Below are 17,656 nucleotides of genomic sequence, written 5' to 3' on the forward strand. Positions count from 1 at the left end.
TAGCAGAGTTGTTATATTTGTTTATTGTTTCTCTTTGTTATGTTTCCATAATAATGAGGTTATGTTAAGTTAACTGTTATACGAAATATTATCAAAATATAGGGGATACCAAATAACTGTAATTTTCAATGTTAAAGTAAATAATATTAAATATTTAATGCAAATATTTAAGCCAATGAACTGTGAGAAAGACGAATAAAGTAAATTTTGACGCAAATTTTAGAAATGTGATTACAGAATTTCATAAATTTTTAATTAGAAATTTGTTAAGGGTCCACATCCAAATTTTTTATATAAAAGTAGATGGCATCCAATCAAGATTTGTTACAGCCTATAGCTCCTTCTAAATGTAGACATATGTAGAAGTGCGTCCAACAGAGGAAAGTACCCTCTTGGCCAAATCTTGAAGACATCATCGATGATGCGTACAGGACAATGTTAAATCATAAATGATTTGTTGGCGACAGCCGGAGCAAATCACTGATGACTTTTTCGAACAAAGCTCATAATAAGTTAATAATATCTATAGTTATGTATTTATCATCCCTATTCTGCATTTCAATTCGAATCAAAATTTTCTCCGTTTGGCAAGAATACACATTACACATGATTAACTTATTATGAGCTTACATACATACACATATCATGATTAATCGAAAGCCTTTCAAGAAATAATTTAATTTTCACAGAAACATTTTATTTTATTAAAAAATAATTTTATTTAATTTCAATTTCTGTTATATGTATATTTCTCTATAATATACAAATTTTCATACTCCTTAATATAAATACTATTGTTTAGAACGTCTCATACATGTAACACATTTATTGTCCATTGATATACTTTTGTATATCGAATATTAGTTCAGGGAAATTCTTAGCATCAAATAACAACACCTTTCTATAAGGTGTTAAAGCAGCATCACCTTCCAACCAATCGCCAGACATACCCATGTCACATTCATCGGCCACAGAATACTCAAATGAACTGACCGCCTTTTCAGCCAACAATTCTTCTTCGGCATTTGTATAGGTATCTTCCTTGGGCTTACCCTTCTTGGCTTCCTTGCGATAGAACTTAATGATCATAAGGAAATAGACAAAATTATAAGGCATGCCTTTTTGTTTGGCGGTAGTGATTTCCTTATAAAGATTTTCCATTAAAGGCACAGATATTTGTGCTGGTATATTAATGAAACGTTCATTGATCAGATAACCAATTGGTCTGGCCTCATTGCCTAAGACATCACGGAAATGTTTCAACACAGCATCCGTGGCATGTTTCTCGGCCTTTTGTACAACAAAAGAACGGAACTGCTCAATACAGGGCACATCTTTTTTAGCGGTAATATTTAAAACGGTAGTTATACCAAAAATAGTGCCATCTTCGCACATATCATCATCGGCATCACTTTCAATGCCATCAGCTTCACATTGACAGATAACGCTGCCTACGAAATTTTGGGCTAAACAATAAAGGAAGTGTGTTAAAATAGTTAATCAGATTTTATATTAATCACTTGTTTACCAATTATCAAATCAGCCATTTGCATGCAATTAATGTGAGCTTTTAGGAATACTCTTTGCAGTAACTGGGAAATGCCATGACAATCTGGATCAATGGGTGCACGACCTTCAAAGTCAATTACAACTTCCTAAAATTTAAAATTCAGTAAATATTCATATTGTATTAATTCCACTAAAAACTTACTTCATTTCCAGTGTAGGCATCTGGGTGGGGACCATCGTCTTCATCATCGCTTGAGGTTTCTGAATCAGATTCACTGGGGTCCTCTTCCATGGCATTTAAATTTTTACGTTTATTTGCAGACATTTTGTTTAAATTTAATTAATTTTAAGAAAATAATAATAAAATTATTCGTATTTTTTTACGAAGGCGAACACGTTTTGTTTGTAAACAGCTGGAATTGTTGTGTTCTTTCTCACATCATGTGCACATGTTGCATTGTTTTGTTTTTGTTGCAGAGTTGCCAGTACAAAAATTGTTTATTTATACAGTCGTGGCGTGTAAAAACGGTATTTTTTATATAAACTGTTATACCAATTGTAAATAATTAGGGAAGATGTAAAAGGCATTGAGACTTTTATGAAATTTAATATTTTTTGAATAAATTTTAAACAGATACGCGATTTGAAAAATGAAACGTGATAGAAATAGTTGATGTTAATATGTTTCATATCTGAACTTAAACAAAATGTTTATTTATCAAATATGAGTGAAAACTTTTATTTAAGTTTTTAGGTTTAGTTTGAAAATAGATAAAACTATATGAAACGTTTAAAAATAAAATGGCATTAAACATCTTCCAGTTTTAAAAATGATATGGGTGATCTACTTAACTAGATCTATAAACTGATTTTGGTCACTTGTTGAGTAATTTTTTGCTGTCAGACAATCTAATTAAAACATTTTATTTATTATTCAATAACTTTGCATACATATATGTTTTATGTATGCTATAATATATTAAAAATTTCCATTTAATATTACATGTTCACTAGATTAAAAATTATAAGTGTCCAAAAATCTTCGTTATACATTTCCCGCAACTAATATTTCAAAAAATTTAAACTTTAAATTATTTAAAAATATACTATTAACGGCCATTAGTGTCTTCTTAGAAAACAACTCTGATTTAACTGTTCTACAACATTTCTCTCAATCTCTCACCCTTCACACATTTATCAAACAACTGTTCAATTTGACATTTCGCATTAATAATTTGTTGTTGTCTCGTAAAAAAAGAAAAACATTGTGTTTTGGAGCCGACTTCTTGTAATAAATAAAAAATAAAGCATTATTTGTGGCTGGGAAGAAAATGCACACAGATTTATCACCACATTTGCATACTCCTCATTGCAATCAATTAATAGATGATTTAAAAAAGTGTCACGAAGAGGTAAGTGTACTCTAATTGCTTGAATGTAAATAAATCATTGTTTATATAACCACAAAACTAATTCCAAACTATTTGGGCAGAATAAATTTGCCAAATTTATAGGAATCTGTAATTCATTCGATTCGGCGGTGGTCAAGTGTCTGAAACAAGAACGTATTGCCCGATCTGCTGCCAATAGAGCGAAGGCCCGTGAAAGACAAGCTGAATTGAAGAGTCGTTTAAATCAAAATCAATAAACAGCAACAAAATGCACACTGATCCTTTAGCTGAATTCTATTTCCAACCGGAACCCCACAACATTTGCGGCCAAGATGTTAAACCTATAACCGATGAATTCATAGAAAATTTTCCTTCTGTTGTTGATCGTTTCTTTACACGTTACTATTACATTAAGAAAGGTGCCGATCAGGCCCCCTACAAAGTTTTATTCCACTCCAATCGCATTTGTTTAATATGCCTGGCACCCGAACATCCCGCCCTTCAAAGCGGTATTGCCAGCATTAACTTCGATATTGGACAAATGGATCGTAGTAAAAATACCGTTAAGGGTAAGGGTAAAAAGGGTGGTATGATTTTGCAAGCAGATTCCACACTCGCTCTATTAGCCTCCAAAACTGGTGAGGTATATAAAGTTCCCAGTTGTGTGCGTAGTAAATTGGTTGAGGTAAATACTGAAATTTCGGAACATCCAGAATTATTGGCGAGCTTACCCGAAGGAGAAGGTTATTTTGCTATTGTCTTACCCAAACCAGAACATTGTGAAGAAATCAAAGCCAGTCTAATGACCCAAGAACAATATGATGAATATCAGGAGACATTGAGACAAGAAAAAAAGGAAGAGGAATGACAATTGTAACTACATGCATGTGTATTTGTTTTAGCTATGACTGTATTAAAATTAATACATTTACTACCTATGTTCTTAAAATAGTTTTGTTAAGATTGTAATAAATATAAATTTCAGTGATTTTTATAAAAAAAATTGTTGGGAAAATTTATACACATCGCTTATCCACTACAAGACTGGCGTAATCCAAAATTCAGGTGTGTACTAGAAAATAAAAATGTCTATTCGGTGTGTGAGTGATATTTTGTTTGTACAAATTGAATTTAAGTTTAGATGAGCAACATATTAACACCCAATTTATGTATATATCCTAATATGTATATACTTTTCAAATCCGTCGATCTGTTTGAAAGTTTTTTTATGTGTAGTTTCCAGATAACGCTTTAGTACTTTGAGTAACAACTTTACATGTATTTTGTTTTTGTTATAATAAGAAAATTTTAACTAAAAGTGCTCGCAAACTGGACCTTAAAATTCGAATAAATTGTAATGCTGTTTTACTCAAAATGAAGTTTTTGATTTATGTCGGTATTGTTGTAAATGAACAATATATCTTTGTACATTTGGGTGGCTCTATTTGTATGGAGAAAAAAACAAGATACTGATTGATGTTTCCCACTGAAAATAAAAATATTTGGTGTATTCTAAGATATTGTTTCTCTAATTTTTTGACAATATTTGGTGAGCTGGGTCACCATTTATCAAATTAAAAGCACCTTTCGGAGAGCTTTCATTTCTTACAAGTACATTTTCTTTGTATGAAATATTGAAAAAAAAAAAAATTATAAAAATCTCAATTAAGGTCTTTTTAATGCATTTTTCAAAAATAAATAGAAAAACCCCGTTTTAGAAACATTAGATTATGTTCCCAGTCTAATACAAAGAAATCGTTTCGATTATTTTTTCCAATGCCAAATTTTTTAAATACTAATAAAATACGACGGCGCAAAAAAACTTATAAAATCCATTTATCATATGAAAGTAGAGTTAAATACATTTTATTTAAGATACAAATCATCAAATTCTAACGGTTAGTATTTGAGAAAGTTTTTAGTTTTCATCACAAAATAATGTCGTTTCTATTATTTTTTCCATCACTGTATATATGTAAATTCTTTAATAGAAAAAGTAAATAACGTACAAACTAACACTCATCCAACCAACAAAAGAAATATTTTCTGAATATCGGGAGATAATACCCTCATAGAGCACTATTTAAGGTTTTTCCCACAAACGTTTTGTACCTAAACTCACGCGATAACCGCGATTATATTCAAAACACTTAATTCAAAATTGCTTGGTTTTCAATTAGTTTAATTTTGCTTTTATTAAAGTTGTCCTTAAAGAATTGTCCTCCTTCTCATATTGGCACGTTGAGATCGAGTTTTCTTAATTTTTATTATTAAAAATTTCGTTTGTATTTTAAGATATGTACCTACTAAAATTAAGTGAAATGGAATATTAACTATGGGAAATCAATCTGAGTGGAATGACATGCCTGTAAATTTAATATATTTTGTATTAAATGAATATTTATTTTTTTTTTATTAGGGAAAAAATGTTTGTTTTTTATGTAAATTTTTAATTTAATAATTTCAAATCTTGTTGTTGAGATATTTTTGTGTTTTTTCAAATTCGAACTAGATTTATTAGAATAAAAAGATCACGTTTATGTAAATAAGACCTAATTGTTAAAAAAAAAAAAATAACAATACATTAGAAAGTTAAAAATATTAAATGAAATTTGGAACAAACTGATAATGAGATTTTAAAAATTTTAGAAACCGAATTGGGTGTTCGATTCAGAGCACTATACCCAGCAAAAGATTTTATTATTAAGCTCGGGGTTGAAATGTTAAAATTTACTTAAACAATAGCATTTTACGTCATTATTTTCACACTGTGATGACATTGGAGGCAAGCACTTACTACACTTGCTTACAAATAGGGAGTTAAATAACTACTTACCACGATTGCTTGCTAATAAGGCGTTGAGATAAGTGGCATTGTTTTTTCCGTTCTGTGTAAAAAATAAAATTCAAAATCAAATTTAAAGTATAAAAAGTAAGTATTTTCATATAAAGTTACTATTAAGTAATGCAGACGGTATGTAGTATTCATTAAAAAGTAAGTTATTGGGTAATTACAGGTAATTATCATGTTTTTGCTGGGTATGTATCCTACTTAAATTCTAATACAAAAACATTAGCTTGTGAAAGTGGAATATAAAAAATATTTTTTAATGATTTTGTTATGCTTTCAAAAAATAAACTATTTGAATAAGTTATTTATGTTTTATTCTAATACATCTTTTAATCTCTTCCTTAGCACCTGTTACTCTTAATCTTATAGGGTGTTGAGTGAGTTTTAAATAAAAATTCATTAAGATTTTTGCCTCAAATCAATCTATAACTATATTTGTAACCATTTGTGAATATTAAGTTAAGTCTCTTTTTTCCAACGCACAATTCGTACGTGCAAATTTTATTTAATAAGATTATCGTAAAATGAATGTATCGGATGAGTTGGCAGCAAATTGGCAATATCACTTTAGCTAGACAGTAAAACACGTTTAATTGTGGTTTTATTTTGCTTTTATTTATTATTTTTTTTTTTGTTTAGAAAACTTGTTTACAATTTATATTGTAATAGACATTTTCATTTCAATTTATTTTAATTGAAGTAAATGTGAGCAGAAATATGAGTAACATTGATCTTGAATTTTATGAAATTGTATACATATTTTGGTTTTACTTTTCATTGGCAGTGAGTTTTGTTAAAATGCATAAAATAGTATAAAATTGCTAATAAGGGTCCCTTATAAAAGTAAACAAATTACTTTATAGTATAAAGTAAACAATCAACAAATGTTTTTACAGAATTTTAAAAAGTGAAAGAAATATTGTAATTTTAAAATGAGTTTTGAAAAATTTATAGCTTGAAAGTAATATTAATATTTTTTTCAGATCTCCCCTAAAATAAGTTAGTATAGAACATTTCAGATTTACATAAAACACCTATTTTTAAAAAACTCTTTGTAATTTATTATAATGTATTTTTTCTTCATATGTTCCGGTTCCTGATCGAAATAAATTGTTTTTTTAATTAAAATTTTATTTTATTCTAAATGTGTAATAAAATTTTAATTTGTAATTTTATGCGTGCGCCAAATGTTCTGATATATTCAAGAATATTTTGTTATTTGTTTTGATCTTACTTGAATGTAAATATAACTTTTAAGCTGTTAAAAAAAGTTGTCAATGTTTTAAGACCATATTTCTATAAATATTTAAAATTTTATTAAGTTTTATTTAATATATTTTTGTTTTTTTTTTTAAAACCTTAATGTAAAAATATGTATATTTACATGAGAATATACTATATACATATGTATGTATGTACTTACATACATATGCATATATATTTGTTTATATACAAGCTCTAAACAACTTTAAAGGAAATTTTGCTAAAACTTGTAGTTAAGCCTTTATGAGTAATCACTTGCCTTGTGTGACCTTAGTTTAAAAAATAAACTTTTTATGATCATATAGGAAGTATAAATTTTTGCACTCATCTTAAAAATTGTTCCAATATGAGTTTTAAACTCAAAGTAATATGTTTTACAAAACAAATCCTCTGGTGTCTCTTGTAGACTCAATTCAGGTTTAAGGAATAAGGAATGAATATTGTGTTTTATAAAGGAACTGTCCTGTTATGTATTGCCTGTGGCAGCCTCGTGCAGTCATTACCTCGAAGTAAGCTTATGTTTTGACTGGTGGAGATCATAAAATACTTAAACGATTTATAATCTGGTTGATACCATAAAACTCAACTGTTTATACCTTGGTGAAGACCAGTTAATACTTGAAAACGTTTATACTGGTGGAGTACTAATTGTTTAATAGCATTTTAACTCGTTATTTTAACACAGTAATAACATCATAGCCAAATACTTATTACGCACGTACAAATAACTACATAAATAAGTACTTATAAATAGGGAGTTACACAATAAACTTGCTCACACCGTATACGAACCTAGTCCTCTTGTTCCTTAGTTCGCTGTCGTACTTATATAATTGTTTTCACACCAAACAAGTAAGCAAGTATGTATAATAGGGCGTGGCCGCCCATATGATACCATGCACTAGATATGAATATTAATTTTTCATAATAAAGTATATATTTAAGCAATTAAGGGACGAAAAACCAATTTTCTGAAAGATGATACATATATATGGGGGCTAGGGGTAAATATTGACCGATCCCTATAAAATTTGAATAATAATATTTGTGCGAATTTAGCGATATTAGTGTTTATAAGTGAATTTTGGACATTAAAGTAATTTTCTGAAGGGAACTTTGTGTGAGAGCTAGGGTCAAATGAGGCACGATCTTTATAAGATTTGAAAGGTCATCTAAAACTTGCATAAAACCAAATTGTGCAGCTTTTTAAAAAAAAAATCGTACGTGCCAAATTTCATCCAATTATCCTAAAAATTCCGACCTGTAATTGCACACAAGCTTTACATGAACAGCCAGACGGACGGACATGACTTAAGCGACTCAGAAAATGATTCTAAGTCTATTGGTATACTGTAAGGTATTGGGCGAACATAATATAGCCTCACCACTAAAGTGGTGTACAATACAATTTGCGAACAAAACGGCAAAACTCAAAATAACGTGCATACGTACATATATGATTATATGTAAGTTATTATTAAAGTACTTAAAAGTAATGCAGACGATATGTAGTAAACATTGAAACGTAAGTTGTAGAATTCATTAACAAGTTTTTGCTGGATTAAAATTGTTTTTTCTTCTCCTATAAAATTTTATGGATTGCTGCTTTTAACAGAAAACTTCTCGAAAATAGATGAAATATAGAAATCGACCGCTATCTATTCAGAATATATAAAAAATATTATAAAAAGTTGTAATTGATGGAAATTTTACCATAAGCGTTCAACTTTTATATAGAAATCTTGAGACAATTATGGGTTTTTACAGATTTTCGTTATTTAAATTTTAACAGAATCGATTTTTAACATATTTTGAATTGGATACATATTACTAATTTTAGAACCCAAGATGTTTGGAAAAAATATTAAAAATCTATTAATCAATCGATATGCCAAATGGACCATACTACCATAATCAAGGTATTGATAGAAATGTTGGGTCATATCATATGACATAACAAAGTATATTTTGAGTAGGGTAACGCAAGCACCACTTCTAAGAGTCGGTCTAATGTGAAATATAAAAATTCAATAATGAATTTGCATTTTTTTTTTTACTTTTAATAATAAAGTTAATATTTTTAAAAATTTATAAATTAAAAAACTATTGAACCCATTGTTCTTTTAAACATAAAATACATTCGTATTTCTTTTTACAGTTAATAAGTTTTATTGAAAATTAAAAAACATTTTCTCAAAACAATATACGCCAATAAACCAAATATCATTACTTAAAAAATCACAAATTTAAACAATAATAAAAAAATATATCTAAGATAAGATATAATACTCTTACTGTTAGAAACATGAACTAAAGTTCATTGCTAAACATGTCTTTGTATTATTCAATTATAAAAATATCCCAAAATATATTGCAAATATCCATTTTTTAACTACAATATAAGTTGGAATACAGAGGCAATAAAACAATTATTTGGTTAAATTTTTCCATGACTTTGAAAGTATTTCTTTTCTAAGAAATTATAAATGAGTTTATTTTAAAATTGGGAGTTTTATTTACCCAATTTTGGTTTTTATTAATAAATTAATTGTTACTTTTTCCATCTATTTTGAGAATTTATTATTGTGGTTAGTTGATACCTGTTTCTATTTTATAACATTTTACTTAAAACAAAAAAATGCATAAATTCTCTTTATTAAAAATAAATATGGAAAAAATAAAAAAACCAATATTAGTTATAAACACTATTAAGCAGCATCTTTGTTTTAATTCAAGTTTATGTTAATAAAAATTAAAATACAAATTAAAACAGCGAAAAAAAAAGAATAAACAATTATTAACCCTTTTGGAGAAATAAATTTTTGAAAAATTTTTTTTGTTTAAAAACTTCACTGTAGTTGAATGCAAACAGCACGTACCTAATGTTACAACCTCAATATAATTAACACGAAATTGTGTAATAAATATTTCACTTTTCATTCGTTGTGATTTTAAGAAAAATATGTATGTTCAAGTTGTTTAACTTTTTAACGCAAACTCAATTCCGTTTTAATTACCTTAATCAATAACAATAATAGTCAAGTTCAAATGGTACAACAATTGGCTAATTTTTTCTACCAAAAAAAATTAACTCACTTAAGTCTTAAGCATAAGACAAGCCAATGAATGACTAGTCAAAAATGGGTTAAATTATTTTTAAAACTCAAACCCGTCACTTGCGCACAGTATGATATGATGAGAGATGAATAAGTTTGAGATTTTTATTTTAGTCAAAACAGACAAAAATATTAAATAAGTTTAGTCAACAAAACGCAATAAACGGGAACGAACACACCGTTTTAATAAACGTTAATTAAACTTAAAGAATTTTATAAATACAAAAATACAATTAAAATAAAAAAAAACGAAATATTATTGATATAATTAAAATAAAACAAAAATTATAATGTATAAATATTTAATAATGGTAATAAATATTTCTATTTAAATAGAAAGTTAATAATATAAAATTTTGTGCCAAAATATTAATAAACTTCAAGTTAAAATTATTATTGGTGAAAAGAAGCCCTTAAAAAAACAAAAGATTAAAGACACAAACTTCCCCATTTACACAACTTTGGCTCGAAAAAAATTACTCATAAAATGACTTTTGTATTTTAAACAAAACTCGTTTAATCATATGAATATTTACTTAAAATTTTATGAAAAAATTTAATAAATACATGTTTAAAAACAAAATAAATAAATTATGTGAATTCGCTGCATATTTAATAAAGTTATTGTGTTTTTTCTTTCTTTCTTTCTTCTGTTCTTTTCAATTTCATTTCAGTTAATATTATGTGTAATAACACAAAGACTCAATGGAAAATCATTATTCGATTATAAGTAAGAAGATGAGTATATAAAGCTAATCCTTTTGTCTTTGTCTGTAATAAATATTGGAATTCATTAGGCTTGGAATAATATTTTTGATCGATCGTTTTAACTTTACGATATACTAGGCGTTAAATGTTTTATAGTATGATATGTTACAATGTTTCTTTGTTTTTAAATCTTTAACTTATTAATTTCCTGGAATTTTTCAATTTGTTCATTAAGAAATTATCTACTGAAATATTATAATTGTCACAAATTTTCCGAATACAAATCAAAAAATTATACTTTAACCAACATTTTCTGATAATTAAAAATTAGTACAGTCCATTAACTTACCTGGTCTTGATTAATGATGTTTGGACTACAAAGACAATTTTTATTTAAAAAAAAAAAAAAATAATTTATAAATTTTTTTAGTTTATATTACTCATGTGCTATAAGTGTGATCGAACCGAAATTTATAAAATTTTCCAAAAATAGATTTTATACAAGATGCCTGAAAATCCTAAGGCAATGAATACTAATTTTGGTTCCGTACTCATAAGTTTCAATAATTATGGTAGTATTACCGACTTACTACTCTTAGTAGGATGGACCAAACTTTACTAGGTTCTGGAAGATAACGGTAGATAAATGTAGACTTAACCGGTATTGATATTTTATACAGTAGTAGTGCTGCAAAGGTATTTTAGCAGTAAGAATAGCTTATAACTAGCAACCGTACCTTGAAGTGATCTTCACTTTTTTCAATTATTTTTAACAACCACTACCAGTGAAACATTATTCACTACTTTTATTTATGTTTAGTGATGAATTGAAAAATATAATCTCTCAGTTTTTTAAAGTGTTTAATTAAAAATATTTTTAAAATACCCAGCAAAAACTCGGTAATGGGTTGTACCAAAGAATATTTAATACATAGAATGTGCGTCTCATGCAAGATAAATTTTCAATAGTGGGTCGTGATATATAAAGAATACGTGTAAATCGTAACAACCCGCACGTCGAGATGCGTATTCTTTTAAGAAATATTCCTTGTGTAAGTACAACTTACACAACCACTTACTTTTCAATGACTACTAATTACTGTCTGCATTTCTTTGAAGTACTATAGTAATAACTTGCTTTTAATCTGATATAGAAGTACTTTATTTTCAGCTTTGTCAATATAATAATAAATAATATTTACAATAATATTTAGTGCTAGTGAAATGTCGATTTCACTAAAAATTTAGTGCACTACTTCCAACTCCGCTTTTTTACGAAAGTAAAGATCCGTTTACGAATGTAGATCCGCGCTTTTGAAAGATAATAGATGTTGATGAATATGCATTTAAATTAGAATAAAATTAGAATAAACAAGTGATATGAATTTATCCTCCGCGCTTCGAAATACTGCTGTAAAAAATCGTTTTTGGAAATTTTTATTCAACGGAGATATTTGGCATATACTGAAAGTGAAAACACTATAGTATGCATTAACCCTTTCACGCACATAACTAAACCGCACTTTATTTTGACGTATATTGACGTATTGATTCACATCAAATTCCAAAAAAATAACTTATTTTTCTTTGGAAATAACCACTTACTGAATCTGTGAACTCAAAATTACGCTCCAAATCGAGAAAAGTGTAAAAAAAATCTTGGGACACCGGTGTCCCGTATACGTGAAATAGTATTGGAACCAAATTAAAGTCGGTTGTCTATATTAGAGCTAGTTGAAGCCGTAGTCTGATTTCAATGAAATTAAGTGGAAATAGTCCCTTGACTTTGTAGATTATGTCCAATAATATTTATCAAAATATATTCATTATTATGACCTGTGACCTTTTTTCGAAAATTTCGGATAGAAGGACATTGCACTAAAATGTTATAAAAGTTATACTATAAAGCATAGAGAAAATCGGTACTCATTTGAAACTAGCCTCAACAACCCTTTCAGAAAATTGCATTAACTCTCATAAATAACTGGCTAAAAAATACGAATAAAGCTATGAGAATCGGTCTATAATTAGCCCTACCTATATATGGGCAATTTCGTGTCAAGTGACCCAGCTTTTAAAATCGATATCTTCCGTTTTGGATGAAATTTGCACCAAGGTTAGTACTACTGGATAGTAGACCTGACACAAATTCAGCTCTATCGGTCAAGAACTGCCGGACTTAAAGGAGGTCAAAGTTGGACATTTTGGTTATACAAGGTTTTATTCAAATGAGTGTAACTTTGGTCCTAGCAAAAATTGCCCAAAGAAGTTCAGATAGATATTTCTTCATTGTTTTTTTTAACTCTCTTTTTTTGCTCAGGTAAAAGCTTATACAATTTCCTTTAAGGGCTTTATAGTCCCTTAATGGGGTGCTAGTGGGATAAATGGGCATTTCCACAGAAAAGTATATTTTTTGTCATGTCACGTCATGCACATTAATTGACAATATCTTAGGACCATTCCTTTTGATTGGTCCTTACATTATCCTATGTATAAAGCTAATAGAGCTTTACATAAAAATATAAATAATTTAAATATAAATATATAAATATTTTCCTTAGATATAGGCAGTGAATGGTGTATGACGTGATGTGACAAAAGTAGACTTTTCGGTGGAAACGCCCTTATATCAAAAAAAAAAAATATTTTTTAAATTAAGAATAAGTTTTTTTTTCAATATTTGCTACCTGATTTTCCCCTATTTTTTCAAAATGCACGTTTTTGTTGTTTTTTTGCTCAAAAGATAAGACAAAAGGTTTAAAACTAGCTTAATTATTAATGTTAAATACATAGTATGCAAAATGTCAATTCCGAAAATATTTTAGCATAAATCCGGCATATGATCTGATTGCCGAAGAATCATCAAGCTATTCGAATTTTTGGCCTAGTTCAGAATTTTATGTTTCACCACAAATACGTTATAAACATCAGACAAGAGGTAGAGGACATGGAAGGGGTAATGGAAAACGAAAATTGCCACCACACGCCTTTGGTCTTTCAGATGGTTATCATTATCCGGACTCATCGGAAGAGTTTAGTGGAGAAATATTTCATTCTGCGCATCCACATCATCCTCATGGCATACCCCCGGGTCAAGCTAAGAAGCAAGGTTATCCGCATGGTCATCCTACCGGGCCTTATCATGATCATCCACATGGTCATCCCTACAGTCCACCACATGGTAAATTTATCAGTTTATTTTATTGTTAGACATGATATTTAAAAAAAAACTAATAACTACTTATTAGAACCTCCAAGACGATTTCCACCACCACCGGTCTACGATAAAGATTTTATAAATCCTTGGATTGTGCCAGCAACTACACCTAAACCTTTCATTGTACAACAGCCTCCCTTAACGACACCACGACCATTTATAGTTCAACAGCCGCCTTTAACCACTCCTGCTGTTTATGTCGCTCCCAAATTAACTACTAACAGACCCACAGTAGTTACCACACCATCATCAGTTCCAGCTTCTTCCACAGCAGCCGATGATAAATTAATTTACGATATTGATGTACGCTTCGGTCGTGATTAATTACAATTAATTAATATTTTTATTATACGTATTATCAGAATGTGTATAAACAAGTATTTTATAGATTTATTAAATAATATAATAGATTTATTAATTTTATTCAATTGTGATAGCAATATGTAAATATTAATTTAAAAAAAAAAAAACAAATTTTGCAAAACAGCATCGATTTATTTAATAAAATGTTAATACGTACTTATAAAGAAACATCTTATGACGGAAGAAAATACGTTCATATAATTAAAATCGGGGAATATACTATGTCTTTTAAGAATGAGAAATTCCGGAAATGAAAGGATTTGTTTATGTTTATTTTATTACAATAGAATTTGAAATGAAGATGAGAGTGATTAATTAAATATTAATAGTTTTATAAATAATTCCAGCAATGTTGAGCTGTAAAGTTCTGAATTATATCCCTTAAACTTGGGGTAGTAATAAAAAATAATTCGACGAAGTTCTAGCGCTTAACTTTTCATCAGATGAAAAGTCTGAAACATTAACATGTCATTGTTACTTGTAGGTAAAAGGATTAGTATTACTTTCTGAAACAATAAATGTGTTCTTCGTTTATTATACGGAAATTCAGATAAAGACCCCAAGCTAACAAATGAGAAAATCGTTACAATAAATTCCATTGAAATCGGTCCTTTTGTGATTCGAGCCCTAAATAGAATCCCTTTCAAAAATCTGTTTATATATACTTATAGTTAGTATAAGCAATCAAACGATCCAGCATGTCCGACTATACTTTCTTACTTATTTTTCATTAAAGCCCCTCAAATATGTATGTATAACTTACCTTTCATGAAGTGAAATACGACTCTGATCTTCACTAATTACATTTTATATATTTTTTTACTGTTGTGCATTTTATGCAGTTTTAAATAAGTTAATAATATATTTTATTTTTATTCAACCATTAAAGACGTATAAAAAATATAATGGCACTTTAGTAATTGGGTTATCGAACTGATTGGTGAAGATGTTCCAGCCCACTTTTTTTTTATAATTTAAAAATAAAACCGTTTTAATGAAATGCAAAAAACAAAAAAAAAAATATATTTAAACGAAATGAATCCAGTTTCTTTAATATCAAGTTCTAGTATAAAATACTTCTTAAATGTTAAATTCAAACAATGTTGAAAAAAACTGTTATTGTTTAGAAGACACTTCAAGTAAAGTAACAAGAGGGAAATATGTAAATTCTAAAGGAATCGGAAATGCTTGAAAACAATTAAAAACTAAACAAAGAAATAATTTTTCTGGAAACCCCTTGAATGAATACGCACGTACTTATATACATAAATATTATGTTACTTATTGCATTACTATAATAACAGATATTAAAAGGAATTAATTCATTGAAAATTGAAAATCGTTAAAATAAATCATACTTTTTTAACGCGAATACATTTGTCTATTTACGATAAGAAAAGATAATTAATGTTTGCGAATGTTTTCTTAGGTTAGATTATATGAGTAGCTAGAAATTTAATGAGGACCCTCGGAGGCTATTTGACCCATTGTGATACTCTTAAATTTTCCTCCATGATTTAGATAATCCCTTTGAGAAACATTCTGAGAAACTTCTTACAAATTTTTTATAAATTTGTTAGTTATACTCAGAGGGAAAAAAGACGTTTTAAAATTATACACGCTTGGTACCAAATTAACACCAAAGTGTTTATAATTTTTCAATAACATCCGTTTTCAAATTATGTACGGATAGCTGTCAAATCAACAAGAAAAATACCACGATACACGACGAAATAAAAAATAAAATAAATAATACATGAAGTTGTCATATCATAAACACAGATTCTACCTACGAGTGGTAGGCTACGACTGGCGGCTATCTACGAAAATTTTAAAATTTTTTCATAATATTAATTTATATTGTTTCGGTGTGAAAACGATGTGTTATCAAAGTTACAACGCTTTGTTGTCAAACAGAACGTTGTGTTGTCGAAATGAAAACGATACGTTGTCGAAACCACAACGATGCATAGCTGAAATGACACAAAGTGTAATCAAAATGACAAGAATGTGTTGTTCCAATGATAACAATGTGTTGTTGCAATGAAAACAATGCGTTGTCAAAATTTTAACGGCGGTTGTCAAAATAATAACTGGGTGTCATTTAAATTGTATACACATTCGTTGTAAGTACCTAAACTCACTTTTGACAACTGTTTGTATCAATTTCAGTACTTTTCTATCATTTTCCCCCCCTGTGTACTAATCCTTGACAGAGTCCATATTAAAAATATGTCTTGTACCACGATCTAACAGTCTGCGTACCAAGATCTATCCTTCGTCTGAATAACTTTAGTAATAATTGTATCTTGAGTAGCTCGATCCAATATGCGTCTAATCAGATAATGTTCAATATAATTTTAATACATTTTTATCAAGGGGCAATATATCTTGAAATATACCACTGCATCACTTGAGTTTCGGTATTTCTGTCACCTATTCGTCGACCGCTTTTAATTTCTCATTCTTTTGCACGAAATCAATTCGACAGAGTATCGTCTAAGTTGGAACAGGGAGTGAATCAAATGACAATATCTTTGAACTAATGATCGAACCTTAAGAGAGGCAAAATGTCGGCTTCTTGAGATTATGTTCTCAGACGTTTCTCGCAGAGCAGACATTAAGAAATCGGATGAGGACCATAAGACCAAGCTTATCGCAGAAAATTTTCCATCCAGTAGCCTCAGTCATTATAGACTGAGATCGCATATTCCCAAATTACAGAGTTAGCAGCCTAGCATTATCTTATAGACATTCTGATTTGGAAAGTCTTATCAAAACTTGCTTGACCATAACCGTAACGTTAATATTTCTATGCGCCTGACGCATTGACCCTAAGAGCCGACTTTTAGAAATACAGTTAGGTGTCAACGACAGGAATGTCTAGCATTACCTCCATACATATAAGAGCCACTAATCTTATAGCACCTGTAAAAACGAGACAGAGGTTTCCACTGCCTTTTATCAAACGATCAAGTCTTGTATATGAAACAGGGATTTTAAGTATATTTATATCTATCTACTGATTTTAATTTAATATGTAATAATAAAAAAACAAATTAACTCTTTGAATCTCTGCCAAACTCAGTCACTTAAAACTGTTGATAAACAAAGTGACTAAAATAAAGAATCATTTAATAAGCGTTAAAAATTTGTAACGTCTATAGCACGCACCCACTTTGCTTCAATTTTTTTACGTTACTTTTTTTTTATTATAAACCGTCATATAAAAGCCTGA

The 17,656-nt window shown here is 28.7% G+C and overlaps 4 protein-coding genes across 4 annotated transcripts; 3 read left to right on the forward strand and 1 right to left on the reverse strand.

The window, feature by feature from the left end:
• Positions 1-683: 683 nt before the first annotated feature.
• On the reverse strand, positions 684-1,987 carry LOC119605920 (protein BCCIP homolog). Its single transcript, XM_037959274.1, has 3 exons — positions 1,712-1,987; positions 1,529-1,655; positions 684-1,466 (listed from the first exon to the last, which is right to left on the reverse strand). The coding sequence occupies exons 1-3, from the start codon at positions 1,832-1,834 to the stop codon at positions 826-828; spliced, it is 891 nt and encodes a 296-aa protein (XP_037815202.1). The 5' UTR covers positions 1,835-1,987; the 3' UTR covers positions 684-825.
• A 712-nt stretch (positions 1,988-2,699) lies between these two features.
• On the forward strand, positions 2,700-3,294 carry LOC119605769 (COX assembly mitochondrial protein 2 homolog). The gene is made up of 2 exons (XM_037959064.1): positions 2,700-2,921; positions 3,002-3,294. The coding sequence occupies exons 1-2, from the start codon at positions 2,841-2,843 to the stop codon at positions 3,155-3,157; spliced, it is 237 nt and encodes a 78-aa protein (XP_037814992.1). The 5' UTR covers positions 2,700-2,840; the 3' UTR covers positions 3,158-3,294.
• Positions 2,712-3,903, forward strand: LOC119605762 (protein Abitram). Its single transcript, XM_037959053.1, has 2 exons — positions 2,712-2,921; positions 3,002-3,903. Exon 2 carries the CDS (start codon positions 3,169-3,171, stop codon positions 3,766-3,768), a length of 600 nt encoding a protein of 199 aa, XP_037814981.1. The 5' UTR covers positions 2,712-2,921; positions 3,002-3,168; the 3' UTR covers positions 3,769-3,903.
• Positions 3,904-10,202: 6,299 nt separating this feature from the next.
• Positions 10,203-14,574, forward strand: LOC119605930 (pollen-specific leucine-rich repeat extensin-like protein 3). Its single transcript, XM_037959284.1, has 4 exons — positions 10,203-10,441; positions 10,805-10,860; positions 13,664-14,019; positions 14,087-14,574. Exons 1-4 carry the CDS (start codon positions 10,421-10,423, stop codon positions 14,377-14,379), a joined length of 726 nt encoding a protein of 241 aa, XP_037815212.1. The 5' UTR covers positions 10,203-10,420; the 3' UTR covers positions 14,380-14,574.
• Positions 14,575-17,656: the final 3,082 nt, after the last annotated feature.

The sequence above is a fragment of the Lucilia sericata genome, unplaced genomic scaffold, assembly GCF_015586225.1.
Source record: "Lucilia sericata isolate MDLA Ls3-8-SP2 unplaced genomic scaffold, ASM1558622v1 Contig000015F_arrow, whole genome shotgun sequence".
NCBI lineage: Eukaryota > Metazoa > Arthropoda > Insecta > Diptera > Calliphoridae > Lucilia > Lucilia sericata.

What these genes read in the sequence shown, in the direction of transcription:
- LOC119605769 (XM_037959064.1), top strand. Translation starts at nt 2,841, where the DNA reads ATGCACACAGATTTATCACCACATTTGCATACTCCTCATTGCAATCAA. An exon ending in TAAAAAAGTGTCACGAAGAG is followed by an intron (nt 2,922 to 3,001) that starts GTAAGTGTACTC and finishes CTATTTGGGCAG; the next exon opens with AATAAATTTGCCAAATTTAT.
- LOC119605930 (XM_037959284.1), top strand. Translation starts at nt 10,421, where the DNA reads ATGTATAAATATTTAATAATG. An exon ending in TGTATAAATATTTAATAATG is followed by an intron (nt 10,442 to 10,804) that starts GTAATAAATATT and finishes ATTTCATTTCAG; the next exon opens with TTAATATTATGTGTAATAAC. An exon ending in AAATCATTATTCGATTATAA is followed by an intron (nt 10,861 to 13,663) that starts GTAAGAAGATGA and finishes AAAATATTTTAG; the next exon opens with CATAAATCCGGCATATGATC.
- LOC119605920 (XM_037959274.1), bottom strand. Translation starts at nt 1,834, where the DNA reads ATGTCTGCAAATAAACGTAAAAATTTAAATGCCATGGAAGAGGACCCC. An exon ending in ATGCCTACACTGGAAATGAA is followed by an intron (nt 1,656 to 1,711) that starts GTAAGTTTTTAG and finishes TTTAAATTTTAG; the next exon opens with GAAGTTGTAATTGACTTTGA. An exon ending in AATGGCTGATTTGATAATTG is followed by an intron (nt 1,467 to 1,528) that starts GTAAACAAGTGA and finishes TTTATTGTTTAG; the next exon opens with CCCAAAATTTCGTAGGCAGC.
- LOC119605762 (XM_037959053.1), top strand. Translation starts at nt 3,169, where the DNA reads ATGCACACTGATCCTTTAGCTGAATTCTATTTCCAACCGGAACCCCAC.